At 37.0% G+C, this 19,035-nt stretch overlaps 1 protein-coding gene across 1 annotated transcript in view; it reads left to right on the plus strand.

The window, feature by feature from the left end:
* RP1 (RP1 axonemal microtubule associated) overlaps window positions 1–17,566 on the plus strand; it is a 391,698-nt gene extending 374,132 nt beyond the window's left edge. The window contains exons 28-30 of the mRNA XM_058275538.2: window positions 3,059–3,137; window positions 8,707–8,788; window positions 17,347–17,566. Of these exons, the coding sequence (XP_058131521.1) occupies window positions 3,059–3,137; window positions 8,707–8,788; window positions 17,347–17,419 (234 nt within the window). The 3' untranslated portion in view covers window positions 17,420–17,566. The remainder of the gene's footprint in view (window positions 1–3,058; window positions 3,138–8,706; window positions 8,789–17,346) is intronic.
* Window positions 17,567–19,035: the final 1,469 nt, after the last annotated feature.

Raw genomic sequence — 19,035 nt, forward strand, 5'->3', positions numbered from 1 at the left:
CCCGCAACAGATTCTAGAGGGAGAGAATGTGGGCTGTGTTCCCAGGAAGAAGGAGGGAAGGAGGGCAAGACCAGGAAAGAGGAGCAGCCAATATATGTATGTGTTCTAGAGGTCTCTGCTGTGGCAGCTGGGACTGGATTTCTACAAGACCTCAACACATAGGAGTGCCCATGGCTAGAGCAGTGGGAGGAGAGGGAGCCCTTGTCCTGGGGTCATGTCCAGCTGGCCTCCTCCCCTGCCATGTGTTTAATCCATTCACTGTCCTATTGTACAATAACCACTGGGGAGGCCAAGGTAGGCTGTCTACATGGAAATGTATAGAACGGCATTAGAAAATTTTAACAAGACCTAACGAATGGAGACTATACTGTGTCCCTGAATTGGAAAACTCTATATTATAAAGCTATCAGTTCTCTCCTATTGAGCTGTAGCTTCAATTTAGTAATAATCAAAGTCCCTGAAATATTTTCCATATACATTGGCAATCTAATTCTAAAATGTATATGGATCACAAAGTGTCAAATACACCCAAGGTAATCTTGAGGAAGAAAGCCAAAGCTGGAGGACTTAACAGTACTAGATATCAAAACTTATTATAAAGTTACAAGAATTAAGTCAGCATTAACTGGTACAAGGTGAGACAAAATGGGCAAAGAAACAGAAGAGAGTCCAGAAACCGTCCCACATGTATATGCACAGCATCAGGTTAAGGATAGTCTTTTCAGTAAAATTCTAATAGTCAGTTGAATCTCCATAAAGATAAAAAGAAATGATGACCAATTATTTTACACCAAATGCAAAAATCTATTCCATGCAAAGTTAAGTCTAATTGTGGAAGGTACAACAATATCTAGAAGTGAACATAAGAGAAAATCTTTATGACTGTATCAGTCAGGATTCTTCAAAGAAGCAAAACAGACAGGCTATATATGCACGTGTGTATGTACAAACACACACACACAAAGAGATTTATTATAAGGAATTGACTTATGTGATTGCTGGGGCTGGCAAGTCTGAATTCTGTAGGGCAGGTCAGAATTCAAAAGGCTGGAATTTTGGGAAGAATGGCGTTGCAGTCTTGAGTCCTAATATCTTAGGTTGGAAACTCAGGAAGAAGTGAGGGTGTCACCTTAAGGCAACATTTATGCTTCCCCCTGGAACCCTCAGTTCCTTGCTCTAAGGTTTCCCACTGACTATTGGAGGAGGCCCATCTGCGTTATCAAGGGCGATCTCTTACATGAAGTCATCTGATTGTACATGCTAATCCCATGAATACCTCCATAGCAACCACTAGACCAGTGTTTGACCAAATAGCTGGACACCATACCCTAGCCAAACTGACACACCAGATGATCCTTCACAAAGACTTTGGGGGTATGCAAAGACTTTCAAAAAACAGGACAGGAAAAAGTGCTAAGCATATAGGAAAAAAGAGATAAATTACATTATTTTAATATTAAAGATGCCTGTTCCTTAAAGACACAATTAAGAGAATAAAAAGTGAGACAGTAATGAAAATCACAGTGGGAGAATATACTACAAAATACTTGCAAAGTACTTGTTTCCCACTATATAAAGAACATACTCAAATCAACAAGATAATGATAGATAACACAACCTTAAAAAATATACATGACACCTGAATAGGTATTTACAAAAGAGGATATTAAAAATAGCCAGTAAACATGAAAAAAATAAACCTAACCTGATTAGTAATCAGGACAACACTGTTAAAAACATAGTGAAGCATCAGAGCCAATCAGATGACCAAAATTTAAAAAAATGACAATATCATGAACTGATTTCCTGTGGAGCAGGTGAACCTCTCAGACACTGAGTTTAGGGAATGGACACTGGGATAGCCATTTTGGAAAACTGAGACAATTTGCTAAGACTGAACATATAAACACCCTAAAACCCAGATGTTCTTCTGTAGAAATGTACATAATGTACTTTAAAAGATAGACAAAAATGTTCTTAGCCGTCTATATTTGTAATACCCCAAACCTGCAACCAACTATTGACCACAGATAGTAGAATGGATAAATACTTTGGAATAATATTCAGTAATTAAAAGGAACAAAATGTTGTTAAAAGAACATGGATAAATTTCACAGAAGTTGCATAAAACAAACCAGACAAGAAGAGTACATAACGTATGATTCTGTTTATATTTGGTCTCAAATCAGGCAAAACTAATAAAATTAAAAGTAGTTTTAATTTAAATTAATTGAAAATGTTAAAAGTTGGTGGTAGTGGTTACTTTTGGTGGGGATAGTGCCTGAGAATCATGGCAAGGTTTTGGGGTGCTACTGATGTTCCATTACTTACATGGATGTATTCACAGAGCACACAAGGGTAATTTGTATACTTTATATTTATTTAATAGTTTATTTTAAAACACCATGTGTATATAAATATATGCATACACACACACACATATATATATACATATTTCAATACATAGTTTATTTAAAAATAAAAAATTCTGAAAGCATGCGTTCTGGAGCCAGAAGCCCTGGGTCTGTGTCCCTGCCCAGCTACCCTCTACATTTTGACCTTGGGAAAGTAAAAAATGCCATTTGCTTCATTCTCTTCAACAGTAAAATGAGAAAATGAGGAGTATATGCATGATTCTGAGGGTTAAAATAAATCAGTGCATGAAAAATACTTAGAAGAATTTGTCACAGAGTGAGGACTAAATAAACTATTATTATCATTGGTAGTGGTAGATTGAAAGTGAATATTATGTTTCAATATTTTTTATCTCTTTTACTAGACTGTAGACTTTGTACTAGACTCTTGTACTAGACTGTAAGACTGAGGAGAGCACAGATTATGTGTTACATACTTGTGTGTCTCCCACAAAACAGAATATAGGCATTTTCACATAGACTGTTAAGCAGTAACTTTTATAACAATATTAATAGTAATATAGTAGTAATTTATAGTAATACAGTAGTGTAGTAATATAATAGTAATAGTTGCACTGTTGTTTTTGTTTTCTAGAGAAACAAAATTTCCTAATGGTCATTCAGTTTATTCTTTTACCGTGCAGGTCGATGTTTTTTCCATAAAGGTCGTGTCTCTTGGAATACTGAAGAAAGTTCTCATTAGTCACGATGGGACTGGCCCAGGTAAGATTTGTTTTTTGTGTTTTTTTTGGTAAGAAGTTGGTTTTGCAAATATCATTAAAAGTAGTAGAAAAGACAGGTGGAAGAAAAGATTGATTTACAGGTCATGTAAAATTGAGAAGAGATGAGGAAATAACTTTAAGATATTACAGTTTAATGAGGTCTTGTCAGGTTAGGTTTACCATATGACTTTCAATATGGGAGAATAAAAGCTTGGTGTGTGTGTGTGTGTGTGTGTGTGTGTGTTCTCCAGTCCTGTGAGACCATATTCACAATCGCATTCTATGTGGTTCGCTGTGGGTACCGGTGTGTCCCGTGTCCCCACTCTGCAGCAAAACAACAATTTGAAAACTACACGCGAGTCTCCCTTCCCCTCACTCTCCTCGATCTCTTCTGCAATTGTTAACCAAACCTGTCAACTCCACTTCACTAACTCTTCCTTAGGATGATGAGAATCAAATGTAAGCATTTGACTCTAGAACCTGCATTTTTCACGGCTAAAATATAACTTCATATTTCACTTAGGGTCATAGTACCTAAATCATTCATCACATTGATTTCTAAACTCTTTTTATTTTTTGGACTAGATTCTGAGATTTTGAAGCCTCGAGTTATCTGTCATTCTTAGATTGTGCTTGTCAGTATAGATCTTTCAATTAATGACCATTTATTGAATGAATGGATTTAAATTAGTGAAACAATTTTGAATAAAACTCTTTGAAAGGCATGGGATACAGGGACATTTTCGGGACTTGGGAATCATCCTGAATGACATTACAATGACAGATACGGGCCATTATATATCTTGCCATAACCTATAGAATTGAGTGAGAGAGAGTATAAACTACAATGTAAACTACAATCCATGCTGAGTGGCAATGCTCCAAAATGTGTTTATCAATTGCAATGAATGTACCACAGTAATGAAAGATGTTGCTAATGTGGGAAAATGTGGGAGGTGTAGGGAGAAGGGCATATGGGAATCCCTTATATATTCTCTATACAATTTATGCAATCTAAGTATCCTTTAAAATTTTAAAACTGAAAAGAAAAAAAAAACACACAGGAGAACTTAAAATGGCCTTTGCAAGAAAGAGGCGTTTGCTTTTGACACCTACCGAAGAGAAAAGGGAAGGCAGCTGTGTCTAGAAAGAGCAGAGATATCTGGTAAAATGAGACCAAGATCGTAGAGGGGAAATTATTACAAAGAGGCTGACATAAGAAATTGAATAGAGGAGAAAGGACAAGACACACTGCTTCTATACAAGGTGTCACGGTGTGGTGGCATAACTTTGGCATTCTTTTCATGAAGGATGAGGATTTCTCACCTTCATCCTTTGCCTCCCTGGCAAACCATGGCAGGGGTTTGCAGAAGAGCTGATGGGAGTCAGGGCTGCAGACATTTCCATGGATCAGACAAGAGCACTTAGAGAAATCCTTGGCTTAACCTGCCCTCATTAAAAAAAAAAAGTACATGTATATATGTGGAGACAACTCTTGGTGATGAGGGAGGGAAACAATTGAAACGCTGCAACCCAGAATATAAAAAGAGCCAAAGTCAAGTTCTGTGGACACCACGGTACAGCAGCAACACAGCAATTACAAGGGATTTTGTAGGTAAAAGGAAAAGGATCAGGGATTTATGTGAAGGGGTAAGCTGGATATTTGAAGAGTAAGATGTGATTACCATGGTTGATGCAAAGAATAAGAATGACGGAACGAAAAATGAAAGGAACATTAAGATTTTAAATATGTTTATGGAGGCAAATTGCTCCCACAGAAAAGGCTTTAGATGGATGAAGACCACGAATTTCTCGATTATTGATTTATTTTTTCAATGAAACATTGATTAGGAAAAACCTGTACAGGTATGAGAAAGATTTCAGATAAACTCTTGATGTTTTTTTTTTGTTTTTTTTAAAATGAGAATCCAGTTTCAACGTATTTCTTTTAGTGAGAAATACAGTTACGTTTGTGGGTATTTAACCCCATTTAGAATAAACAGAAAGTTTCAGTAAAGCCCCAACTTTGCCGTAAGCTTTGTAAAACTTCAGAGTATTTAAGATTTATCTGAGCACCTTACCACCAATAAAATAGACTTCTGGGCCCACCCAGAGGTTCTGATTCAGTAGGTATTGAAAAATCAGAAATAAGCCTTTATTTTTTAACAAGCACCTTAGGGGATTTTGACTCATTTGAGCCTCAGACCGTGTTTTAAAACACTTTTATGATATGAGTCCTTTGTTAAGGGTTTGCTATGTGCCAGGCACTTTGCCGGAGGCTGAGAGTGCAAAGGGGAACAAGATACAGTGATCTCTGTTCTCACTTGCAGGGTGTAGTGGGAACAGATAAATAGGAAACCGGCAGCTACAATAAAGTGTGATAAATATTCCAGAAGTGACTCTGAGTGCCAAGTAACATAAGGCAACGGGTCCAGAAGAACTTGAAGGCTTCCTCCAAAGAAGAGAAAATATGATATTCGGGCTGAGGGTGAGGAGTAGGATTTGGTAAGATATTTGGTATATTTGACGGGCTGATGGGATTAGGCTATTTGAAACTCAGTTAAGAAAAGTTGTACATAATTACAATGACATGATTTTAAAATGCTTAGCGAAACTACCCTGCCTACCTTTTTCATACTATTTCATTGAAAACAATACAAAACAAAAGAAATACCATCACATTCAGAGTATCTAGGCTGTGATTTTTTTTTTCTTTTCCAAAGATTCTGTTATTAATATATTAAGTCTGATAACCCACTACCCATGGCCAATACCAGTGATTTCATATGAATTTCCCTCTCCTATCCTGTCTCCCAGTGTGTCCATCCTGAACTTTTATCATCCCCTGATGTTTTATCCTTGCTTTTATAAAAAGGCTTTTCCAATTAGTGGGCATTCTTGAAAATTCTTTTAATAGTTTTTTGGCTTTTGTTCTCCAATGTAAGCCCCTAAATTTCATTTACTGTGTGTATTAATGGTGTAATTGCAGAAAGAATCGCACTTCACTGCCAGCACTTTCAGTCCACACGTCTCTACATAAAAAACAAAAGCAGTCATGATCTGCAACCAATCACGCCACTTCTTTCAAGTCGGCTAGTGATCACTGCACATCTCTCATTCAGTTCATGCACAGACAGCAAAGCATGTAGTTGCGTGGTCTCCTGTGTACCACTGAAACATCCATACAGCATTTTACAAAAGTGGATAATCGAAAAATGAAAATGTAGCAAAAATGAAAAGAGTTGATGCTGGAAGTAAAATTTGAATCAAGCATGAATGGATAAAGGGTAGTTGACTGGGAATGTTGGCACTGCCACTTTTGAAAGACTCTAGATACGTAGACAAAGGCACTAGGAGAAGGACAATTTATCAACATGAATGAGGGAAGTGGTTGTGACAAAAAGGTTAAGATGTCCCCCAGGAAGTGACATTGGTAAAAGCTTCACAGTAAAGAAATTTTAGGAGATCTTTTATGACATCTAAAGCACAAAGGATAAAATGTTGGGAGCAGATCCAAACTTAGAGAAGAGTTTGAAAATTTGCAAGGCATTGAAAAGATGCTCAATCCATATTTTAAGTTTTATGACAAGGGAAAGAGGCAAACATCATGCAAACTACTCTTGATAAATTTATTACCAAGAAATAAAGCACTTTAATTATCCACATTTCTAATGCTTTAAATGATAAGGTATGAAATAAATATTGGTTTTGTTATTTTCATTTTCTGATATATTTATAACCAAGAGTAAGAGAGTTTTTTAATATTTTGACAAAAATGTTTAGAAGTCATGGAACAACTGCAATTTTCCTATTGAATATAAAGATCACTTTGCACAATTTCAGCTTGCACAGTCATTTTTATAAATCTGCACAACTTTGCAAAGCAAACACTGCCTATATTAGGTTGTATAAATGTGTAGGTCAGTTCCAAGTCTTTTTTTCTGTTCCATATAGCTATGCTAGCAACAGTTCCATTCTGTCTTAATTAGTATAGATTTATAATAAATTTTATAAATGGTAGGGTCAATTCCTCTACCTTATTCTAATTCGGGCATGCCTTTGATGTTCTTGTGCCTTTTCTTATCCACATAAATTTTTTTTTATCATTTTGTCGATTTTCTTGTAAAACCCAAAGGTGAATTTGATCTAATTACACTGAAGTTTTAGGTTAATTTGAAAGAAACTGACCTCTCTACAATGTCTCCCTGATAATGAACCTGAGATATTTCTCCATTTATTTGTGAACTTTTTGCTGTCATCCAGTAAATTTATATAAATTTTTTCTATAAATCACATTTTATCTATTTTTAAATTTACCTAGATTCTTAAATTTTTATAGCAATCCAACAGCATAATTTTCATTAAACTATTTTTTTCATTTGTTCCTTTCTGGTGAATAGAAAGGCAATGGATTTTTGTAAATAATTTTTTTTTTTGGTGGTACCAGGGACCAGGGATTGAACCTGGGACCTCCTTTTTTATTGTGGGAAGCCAGCACTTAACTGCTGAGCCACATCGACTTCCCTGAGTTGTTTTTGTTTTTTTCTTCAGAAAGCATGGGAAACTGACCCTGGGTTTCCCAATTTAAATAAATTTTTTAAATTAGAGAAGTTGTAGGTTTACAGAATTATGCATAAAATACAGGATTCCCATAATACACTCCACTACCAATACCTTGCATTGGTATGGAACGTTTGTTATAATTGGTGATTGCACTTTTTAATAACTATTATTTTTTAACAGTAATTACATTTGTTACAATTGATGACAAATTATTAAAAGAATGTTATTAACCATTGCCCATGGTTTCCACTATGTGGATTTTTTTCCATCTTCTACTCTATATTAAAACCTTGTATTAGTGTCTACGTCTGTTATAATTCATGAAAGAACATTCTTATACTATTAACCATATTTCTTCATCTACAATAGGGTTCAGTGTATTGTACAGTCTGATGATTTATCCTTAAATTTTTGCCTGTCTATTTTAATTCCTTTCAATTTTCAATTTAGAAAGTCAGATAATCAGAGAATGACAATTCTATTTCTTCCTTTCCAACACTTCTTAACTTTCCTTTATATTTCTCTTTTCTTTCTTGTTTCTCTTTTTCTTTCTTTTTCCTTTGTGTAATTGTTCTGATAAGTACAGTACTGGGCGAGAACGTCTAAATTTTCACCATTAGTAATCAGTGGTAACGTCTAAATTTTCACCATTAAGAATGATGGCTGATTGTGACTTTCTGCTATTCCTTAAACCTATCTCTCTTCTATAAACAAATGTATTGAAATGCCTTTATATGAATTTACATCTCTCTTTACTCCTGGCTTGTGTGCTTTTGAATGAATTCCTTAATAAGATCTCTTCTTTTTCTCTGCTTATACTACTCTAAGTAATCAGGTCACTCACTCATGCTTTTATTTTTCTGCTGGATTAAGTTGCATATTTTTGCACACAAATTGCCTAACACATGTATTTTAAAGAGAACATTTGGAGAGTCAATGAATGAAATCAAACACTAGTACATTTTATGCCCAAGAGTTAAATTAATGTTCATTGTCCATTTGCACAGGTAATGGATGGTTTCTTGAAAGCATTGTTGTTAAGTCTGAAGAGGAAGATAGCAATCAGGAGATGCTGTTTCCATGCAACAGGTGAGCTGCATCATTGTACAAAATCTCGCTCCTTGTGCCCAGTCCAATGTAGCTGTGTCATCTGCAGGCCTTCTCTCAAGGTTTGGAAAACATCATTCCCATCCATAAAACCAGAAGCTGAAGGTCTTCTCCCCTCAGGAAGGTCGTTTTTATCAGTACTAGGAATTCTTTCTCTATTTTTAGTACCTACTATTTCTCTCTTCTGCAATAATCATGTTGAAATAGAAAGACAACTGGGCTGGGACTTAGAAACCAGGGTTGTGTTTCTGTCTCTCAAACCCTTGCTCTGTTCTCAACTTTATGTGTGCATTTGGGTTCTCTCAATTTCATTGAGATTCAGTGGGCTCCTATGTAAAGTTGCAATAACTCCCATTGCTCCCAGTTCATTTAAATTATTTAAAGTCAAGCAAGTTATGTACCTGAACTGGGAACTCTGAAGCCTTACACTAACATGGTGGAGATATCATATAAATAGGAGAATCAGGTTGCCAGAGCAGCACTGTAATTCATTGGTCACGCAGTCAGGGGGAAACCTCTTAACCTCTTTTTTTTTTTTTTTTAAAGATTTATTTATTTATTTTTAATCCCCCCCCCCCCCGCCCCCAATTGTCTGTTCTCTGTGTCTATGTGCTGCGTCTTATTTCTTTGTCCGCTTCTGTTGTCGTCAGCGGCATGGGAAGGTGTGTGCTGCGCCATTCCTGGGCAGGCTGCACTTTCTTTCGCGTTGGGCGGCTCTCCTTACAGGGCGCACTCCTTGCACGTGGGGCTCCTCTACGCGGGGACACCTCTGCGTGACAGGGCACTCCTTGTGCGCATCAGCACTGCGCGTGGGCCAGCTCCACACGGGTCAAGGAGGCCCGGGGTTTGAACCGCGGACCTCCCATGTGGGAGACGGACGCCCTAACCACTGGGCCAAGTCCGTTTCCCGCCTCTTAACCTCTTAAGGGTTGTATTTTGTCAGTGTACAGTTTAGAAAACTTCTCTTCTGTTCATTTTATTAATATGCATTCACTTCAAATGCATGTGCCTCATCATAGTTATTGCCATTTTATAATAGGCAAACACTGGGAAGATATCTTATACTTTTATTTTTGCAAGAAATCTTTTTATTATGGAGGGGAAAGGGCAAAGATTGGAGTTTTTGAAAACTGGATTTGAATTGCAACTCTGTCACTGACTACCTTAGGATTCCTCGGCTAATTCCTATGTAAAATAGCAATAACAATATCTATTTTACTGGTTCATTTAAGGATTTCAGACAATGTACAAAAAGTACTGTGAAAATGTCTTGCAATTATTAGATGCTAAGTGATAGTAAATGTTCTTGTCTTAGAAATACATGTAGATTAAGAATATCTTTAGATAAAATGCCACACATAGAAATGAAAGGAGAAACAACCTTATTTCCAGATCACTTACCAGGTATTTGGAACACTTTAAATAACTTTTTTATTCTGAAAAATCTAGATATGCCCAGTCCAATATGACAGCTACTAGCTATGTATGGATAATTAAATTTATCTTAATGAAAACCAAATAAAACTAAAGTTGAGCTCCTCAGTTGTGCTAACTACATTGCAAATGCTCATTAGTCACAGTTGGCTGGTGGCTTCCATATTGGAATGTGTAAATAGAACATTTGGTTCTTCATCAGAACCAGACATTTGTTGTCATGTGATAGCATATTTAATACCACACCACATGGTTTTATTCTGAATACAATGTAAGGAATAAATATAACACAAGTATATTATAAAATATAAAATAATGTAAGGTATAAATAGAAGATCATTTTTCTAAAGGTATTACATTAAAAAGTCAAAAGGGGGAATTCTGGGAAAATGGCATTGAGGTAAATAAGCAGAGTCCAATTCCTTCACAAAAAAGAATAGAGAAAGGGCAAAAACCTATCTAAGCGTACTGTTTTGGAGATACATAAAATGGGCAAGTTATGGACATCATCCTAGAGAGAGCTATGCAGATGAAGAAGCCAAAGGAAAAGCAAAACTGCAAGGATATAGAACAAGAGGAACCAAGTGTCAAAATGAAATTACCACACACACACACACACAATAAAACCCTAGAGTATAAAGTGAAACTAACCAACCAAATAAACACATCAAGATAAACAGATGCCTAGACACCAACAAAAAATTACAAGCCATACTAAGAAACAGGAAGATATGACCCAGTCTAATGAACAAACTAAAAAACAAGAGGAGATGCAGAATACGGAACAACTAATCAGGGATGTCCAAACAAATATTATGAATCAACTTAATGAAGTAAAGAAAGAGATAAAGGATGTTAAGAAGACACTGGGGGAACATACTGAAGGCATTGTAAAGATACATAAAACAATAACGGATATGATGGTAATGAATAGCACAATGCAAGAAATAAAAAATATAGTCAAAGTACATAACAGCAGATTTGAACAAGCAGAGGAAAGTATTAGTGATGCCAAAACAGTACATCTGAAATCAAACAGATAGTAGAAAAGATAGATAAAAGATAGAAAAAATCCAGCCCAGACTTAGGGATTTGAATACCAACAAAAACCACACAAATACATTATGGGCATTCCAGAGGTAGAAGAGAAGGGAAAGGGAGCAGAAGGAGTGTTGGAGGAAATAATGGCTGAAAATTTCCCAACTCTTTTGAGGGACATGGACTTACAAGTCCAGGAAGTGCAGCACACCCCAAACAGTATAAATCCTAACAGATGTACCCCAAGACATATACTTATCAAATTGTGCAATGCTCAAGACAAAGAGAGAATACTGAAAGCAGTAAGAGAGAAGAGATCCATCACATACAACAGAAGCTCGATAAGATTAAATGCTGATTTCTCATCTGAAACCATGGAGGCAAGAGGACAGTGGTATGATATAGTTAAGATGCTAAACAGAAAACAAAAAAAAAAAACTTCTAGCCAAGAATTCTATATCCAGCAAAGCTGGCATTCAAGAATGAGAGAGAATTCAAAATATTCACAGATAAACAGAAATTAAGATAGTTTTGTCAATAAGAAACCTGCCCTTAAAGAAATACTAAAAAGAGTTCTGCAGGTTGAAAGGAAAAAAAAAAAAAAACAGGAAAGAGAGAGTTGGAGGAGAATGTAAGAATAACTAAAAAGATAAAAAGAGAAATATAAACAACATAGGACATACATAAATCTAAAGAAAATATGCCTAAATGTAATTCCTTGAGAGTAATAACACTGAATGTTAATGGATTAAACTATCCAATCAAGAGACACAGATTGGCAGAATGGATAAGGAAATGACCCATCTATATGCTGTCTACAAGAAATTCACCTAGACCCAGGGGCACAGGAGGTTGAAAGGGAATTGTGGGAAAACAATTTTACATGCAAACTATAACCAAAAATGGGTGGGAGTAGCTATATTAATATCAGACAAAATAGACTTTAAAAGCAAAACTATTGTAAGAGACAAAGAAGGACACTATCTATTAATGAAAAGGGTAATCCATCAAGAAAAAAGAACAATATAAACATGTATACACCTAACAAGGGTGCCTTAAAATACATGAAGCAAACACTGGAAAAACTAAGTGGAGAAAAAGATGCCTGTACAATTATAGTGAGGGACTTTAATACACCATTATCACCACTAGACAGAACATATTGACAGAGGATCAATAAATAAACAGACCTTGAATAATAATTAGAGGATCTAAACCTAATAGACATAAACAGAACATTACACCCAAATACAGCAAGATATACATTTTTCTGGAGGGCACATATATCATTCTGCAAGATCTGGTCACAGAACAACTCTCAATGAATTCAGAAAGATTGAAATTATACAAAGTAATTTCTCTGGCCACAATGGAATGAAGCTGGAAATCAGTGAGGGCCAGAGAACCAGATTAGGCACAAAAAATAAGAAAGTTAAACTATATGCTCTTAGAGGATCATTAGGTCAAGGAGGAAATTGCAAAAGAAATCAGTAACTACCTTGAAACAAATGAAAATGACAGCACATCATATCAAACCTATGGGATACAGCAAAAGCAGAGCTGAGAGAGAAATTTAGAGACATTAATGTCTATATTAAAAGAGAAGAAAGAGCTAAAATCAAAGACCTAACTGCACATTTGGGGTATTAGAAAAAGAACAACAAACTAATCCCAAAGCAAGTAGAAAGAATGAAGTAACAAAGATTAGAGCAGAGCTAAATGAAATTGAAAATAAGAAACCACTAAAGCTGGTTCTTTGAGAAAATCAATAAGATTGACAAACCCTTAGTTAGATTAACAAAGAAAAAAAGAGAGAAGATTCAAATACATAAAATAAGCAATGAGGAGGGGGATATCACAACTGATCCCAATGAAATAAAGAGAATCATAAGAGGATACTTTGAAAAATTGTATGCCAACAAGATGGATAACTTAGATGAAATGGAAAAATTCCCAGAAACAGATACGCATCCTACATTAATGAAAGAAGAAATTGATAGACTCAACAGACCAATCACAAGTTACAAGACAGAATTAGTCATCAAAAACCTCCCAACTAAAAAAAGCCCAGGACCAGATGACTTCACAGGTGAATTCTACCATTCCAGAAAGAACTAACACCAACCCTGCTTAAACACTTCCAAAAAATAAAAGTGGAGGGATCATAGCCTACCTCATTCTATGATTCCAACATCACCCTAATACCAAAGTCACACAAAGATGCCACAAGAAAGAAAACCTATAGACCAAGCTCTCTAATGAATCTAGATGCTAAAATCCTCAACAAAATACTTGCTAATCATTTTTAACAACACATCAAATGAATTATGCACCATGACCAAGTGGGTTTCATCCCTGGTATGCAAGGATGGTTCAACATAAGAGGAGGATGGACCATTGCACCAAGCCCTTGATTGATGATTGTATTTATGAATCTTTTCTTTTGAAATTGAAACTTAGCTGAGTATTATATGTTGCCTAAGAGTTCACTCCTGAGAGCCTCCTTGTTGCTCATTTGTGGCCTCTCTCTAAGCTAAACTCACCATATAAATATACTACCTTCCCACTATTGTGTGACATGACTCCTGGGGATGAACCTCCCTGGCACTGAGGGACTACTACCAAGTGCCAACTAACAATGCACCTGGAAAAGATCTTGACCATAAGGGGGAAATGGTAAATACAAATGAGTTCTTATGGCTAAGAGATTTTAAAGTGAGTCAGGAGGTCTTACCAAAGTTTACGCTTATGTATGTCTCAGCAGGATCTTCTTGACTGCCACAGTAAAAGTTGACTCAAATAGAGGGGCTCCTGTGGGCTCTAGAGACATCCATACACTATAGGCTGGACAGACAGCTCAGGAGTTTGGCACCCTGCCAGTGGGCCTTACCTTGGTACTTATCCCCCCAGTGTGACAGAGTTGAACTCATTTGTGGTTTCCCTACACATGGCTCTTCTGCCCATTCTATTTGAACCTATAGTTAGTACTATACTCGATAGGTGTATGTCCAAGAGACTTAAATCTTTGGTTCATCCATGTGCCAGTTGGGCCCTGAATCTCAGCAGAGTTGCAACACCTATTCTCCAGTTCATTGGACTCACCCAGGGCAACTAACAAAGTGATGATGATGGTCAATACCCACCCCAAGAAAGAGAGAGTGTCTGCAACTGCAAGCAAGATAGTCTCATCCATCTGCCCCGTGGGATCTAAGCCCCTTCTCACTTAGAGGTGGAGTGGGCATCACTATCCCAGAATTCTCAGGATTGGGTAATGCACAGTGGATTAGAGTAGACTTACTGTTATTCTACTATAGACTCATTGTTATTCTAGCAGTGGAAGAATTTTTATCATTGATGTAGAGGCAGTGGCCACCAGAGGCTCTGAGGAGAGGGAGAGAGAAAAATAGGTGTAATATGGGGGCATTTTCAGGTCATTTGAATTGTCCTGCATGATATTACAATGATGGACACAGGCTATGATATATTTTGTCATAACTTACAGAATTGCATGAGACAGCATATGAACCATAATGTAAAGTATAATCCATGCTTATTGGCAGTGCTTCAATATGTGTTCACCAATTGTAACACGTGTACCACACTAATGAAGGATGTTGTTAATGTGGGAAAGTGTGGGAGGGTGAGGGAGTAGGGCATATTGGAATACCATATATTTTTTATCTAACATTTACATAATCTAATCTTTAAAATAAGTAAATTTTAAAAAGAAATAATGAATAAATAAGCAACAAAAAAAAAATCAAGAATCATTCAGAGCAGGTGATAATAGTCCTAGTCTCCTCAGTGTTAAAATTAATTTACTGGCAATGCAAAGAAATAGCAGTCAAGACGGATTTGACTTATTTCTCCAGGGACCGCCTATGTATTGGAGTAATTACAAACCTTGGAAGTTGGATTTATAAGGAACAAAATAATGCAGATGAAACTAGTTAAGATGTTTTACTATATTTTATTGCATCCCATTAAATACCACACACGTATATCATTGCTATGTTATTGTGGAAGCTGAGAACAGCCAGCCACCTTTCCCCGGGACCCACAAATAAACTCTGTGCTCGGTATACCAAATGTGAAGACTGGACACCCAGCATGAATGAAAAGACTCATCCCCTAGCAGATCATGTTCTGTTTGTATCTTCCTTGCCCTTTTGCCTGGAGCACATAGAAACATTCCCAAACTAAGCCTGGCCCACTATTTCCGATGGGGAGGGAGCCAGGGTCTTTGCACTATGGCACAAGAGAGGTGTACATGTGCTATCTCCCTACATCAGCTGGTGGAAAAAGAACCAATGGTCTTGAGCCAGTACCCACTGGTGACACTGACCTTGCCTTCTCCTCTCCATGTGAGTAAGTGTCTTTCCATTAGTGCCTGTGCTGGTGACTATGGCACCTGCAAACCCTATAGTGGATTGGGATCCTGGGACTTGTTCTTGGTATGAACTTGCTACCTTCCATGTGTTAAGACTCCGGGATAACAGCCATCTCTCTTTTTGACTGGCAGTTTGGCACAGCGAGGAGGGTGCTGACCATTTGATAATTATCATCCCTTAACTATAGCAATTTTAGGAGGCTTTTCCTGGCCTATTTTCTCTGAAATCCTAGAATTATTTAAGTAATAAAAGGAGATACATTTTCTTGCTATTTCATTGGAGGTAGAAGAAATCATAGATACCATTTAGTCTAGCTCTCATTTGACAATTGAGAATACTGAGGTTAAAGGAAATGCACAAAATCATAGTCTAGTTATTCAGAGAAAATGGTTTAGCAGCGAGGTCCCTTAGTTCTCCAGAAAGTTTTAGTGTCTGGCAAGCCATTATTTCTATTATATCACCTTGATTTTGTGAATTCTCCTCTAAGGAAGAACTCCATGTACAAAATAGTGAGTTTACTGTAATATCAATTTGTCAGAATAATTTGCTTAAGAATTTGGAGAATTTAGAAGACACAGATTTACTATTTTCCCTGTCATAATTTATTAGCTGTTTAAACTCTCAAGTCCCCTTCTAATTATGAGGAAAGAAAAGGCCTCCGAGAAAGAAGGTATTGTGTTATTGTGGAACTTGAAAAAATACCATAATGGGATCTATTCTGTTAGACCCTCTAAGCTTGTACTGATCTCTATGTCACGGGATTCATGGTGAAGCCAGAACTTCACAGCCTAACTCACTGAATCCTCACAGCAAACCCACAGATAGGTTTGCTATCTGTGATGCTTCTATTTCACCAATGGGGAAACTGAGGGGCAAAGAGATTAAGCTGCTTATCCAAAAATAGTTGGTAGGATCAGGATTCAAATTAAGGTATGCCTAACTAACTCTAGAATGGCTATGGGAGCTGGTAGCCAGAAATGTGCCTGTTGAACTCTTGAACTGTGGCTCTTACCAGTTGAGATCTGCTGTCTGTGTAAAGAACACACCAGATTTCAAAGACAGAAAAAAAGAACATAATATAGCTCAACAGTTTATTACACTGATTGCATGCTGAAATGATAATCTCTTGAACATATTGAGTAAAATGGAAAACATTATTATGAAAATAAACGTTGCCTTTTCCTTCTTCCTGTTTGAAATGTGACTGCTAGAAAATTCAAAGTCTGTCTGTGACCAGCATTATAGTTTTCATGAGGAGGGCAGTTCTGGAGTTCGAGGGCTTCACCACTATCTAAACCTGCTGGTCCCACGATCAGGAAAGAAATAAAGGCATCTGGGTGTCCACCTAAACTTGGGAATGAGAATTTTATTTTTACCGACTCTAAGATACATTAGGATATTTGTAATTTTGCTGTGAGATGTTTCTAAAAATCAAAGTTTTAGGTTGAGCCAAAGTGACCTTGCAACTTTTGTGTACAGGACAAAGGTTTGCTGAAGTTGGACTCGTAAGGAGAATTTAACATGGCTCAAATTCTTAAATGCTTTTGAAAAGTTCTGAGCTTCTCTCTGTCCCCAATATGACGTCTTTTAAAAGTTTCTGGCGTATTTTATTTTCCTTTCTAATAATGTGTCGTCTTTAAATATTCTTTCGTGCTAATTATTGTCTCTCCACGGCAGATGGCTTGATGAATACCAAGATGATGGGAAGACTGAACGGGAGCTACTTGCAGAAAGTAACTACTGTGCGTAGTTGTGTGGCCTCCCGAGAGGCTTGTTTGGATTTGTACCCTCCTGGTGGCTACAAAAGGCTGTTGATCTTATCGTCATAGTGTGCCTGCCCTGTCCCGGCACTGAGGCAAACGCCTGGGGTGGAGGGGAGGGGAAGAGTCAGTTAATACTGGACAAATGCATTTCTTTTGAGAACTTCAGAATTTGAGAATATGCATTGGCAATCTCAGCCAACTGTTAAGACTGATATTTAGCATAAAACTATTGTTTCCTCTTCTTAATATTAAATTAATATTAATCAGACCTAAGCTAATAAGGTCATTTAAATGTTTAAACAAGTAGCCTTTGCAGCAAGTAACTGAAGAGACACAGCATTTGATTAATGTAAACTACTTTTATAAAACAGGTTAACTTTGATGCAGATGACTCATTCTTAGATATTGGTATTTCTCTCTTAATATCTATGGTAACATAAATAAGAAAATATAAAATGAAAGCATTCAATTGGATTAAATTATGTCCCCATGATTGTATTTTTCCTGGACCTCATTTGCGACCTTCTTTTATAATCTGGTCATCCGAGCTGCAAAAAAATTCTGTAACAGAGTGTCATGTGCGGAACATGTCCACAGCAGACATTCTACCTCCTTTATGCCACTTTCCCTCACAGAGCCTCGAATACTTGCCAACTCAGTGCCACAGGCAGCCTCCTCCAATCCTTCAAACTAGTACACAAGATAAAACCCACCTGCCAGCCCGGAGGTGGCTGCGTGTGGCTTTGGATGTCAGAGTGAGCTGGGCTTGAGCCTTGGTTCTGTCTCTTTGTGATCTTGAACAAGTGACATGACTGTGTATAGCTAAGTTTCTCCACCTTATAAATGGTTCAAATAACAAGAGAATTGCGGGTGAGTTCAGGGCTTTGGGTTGGTTCCCATTACCCTGCACATCCTCCCACATGGTGGAGATTATCACCAAACTCATTTTATAGAAGGGGAAACTGGTGATCAGAGAGGGCAGGAGGTCTGCCCAGGCTCAGCTCATAAATCAATGGGAGAACCAGGAGTTGACCCTGCACTCTGGCCCCAGAGCCCATAGGCACAAATGGTGCCCTTTGCCCTCTTACCAACCTCTCTGGATTTTAACATAACCCATGAAGTCATGCAGAGGGACCCAAGCAGTCATCTTTTACACATCATCTTCATGTTTTCACCATATGCAAGTATCACCTGTACCGTTCTGTACTTAAGATTTTTCCTTTAAACTCTCTTTAAATCAGTTTATTTGGGGATCATGGGAGCATAGTCTCATCTTAAATCATAATCATAGTATCCATCAAATTACTGATTTAATAGGTTGGTTACATTTCTTTCCTCTAAAACACATTAAAATGAATCTATAGCTAATGAAAATTTACATTAGCCTATATGCCACTTATAATTATGTAAAAGATATCCAATGGTGAAAATTCCACTATTTGGGAAAACACTAAGCAAATATGCTCTGTGTCTGGCATTTTAGTTATCCGTAAATAATATTTCAAAAACTAGAAGCTGTTCTTTATCATGGTTTTCCTTTTACCTACCCATGATTGAGGACTAACCCAGCCCTTAGCCATAGGACATTTTACATCTGAGGTTA

This window comes from Dasypus novemcinctus, chromosome 14 (genome assembly GCF_030445035.2).
Source record: "Dasypus novemcinctus isolate mDasNov1 chromosome 14, mDasNov1.1.hap2, whole genome shotgun sequence".
Classification (NCBI taxonomy): domain Eukaryota; kingdom Metazoa; phylum Chordata; class Mammalia; order Cingulata; family Dasypodidae; genus Dasypus; species Dasypus novemcinctus.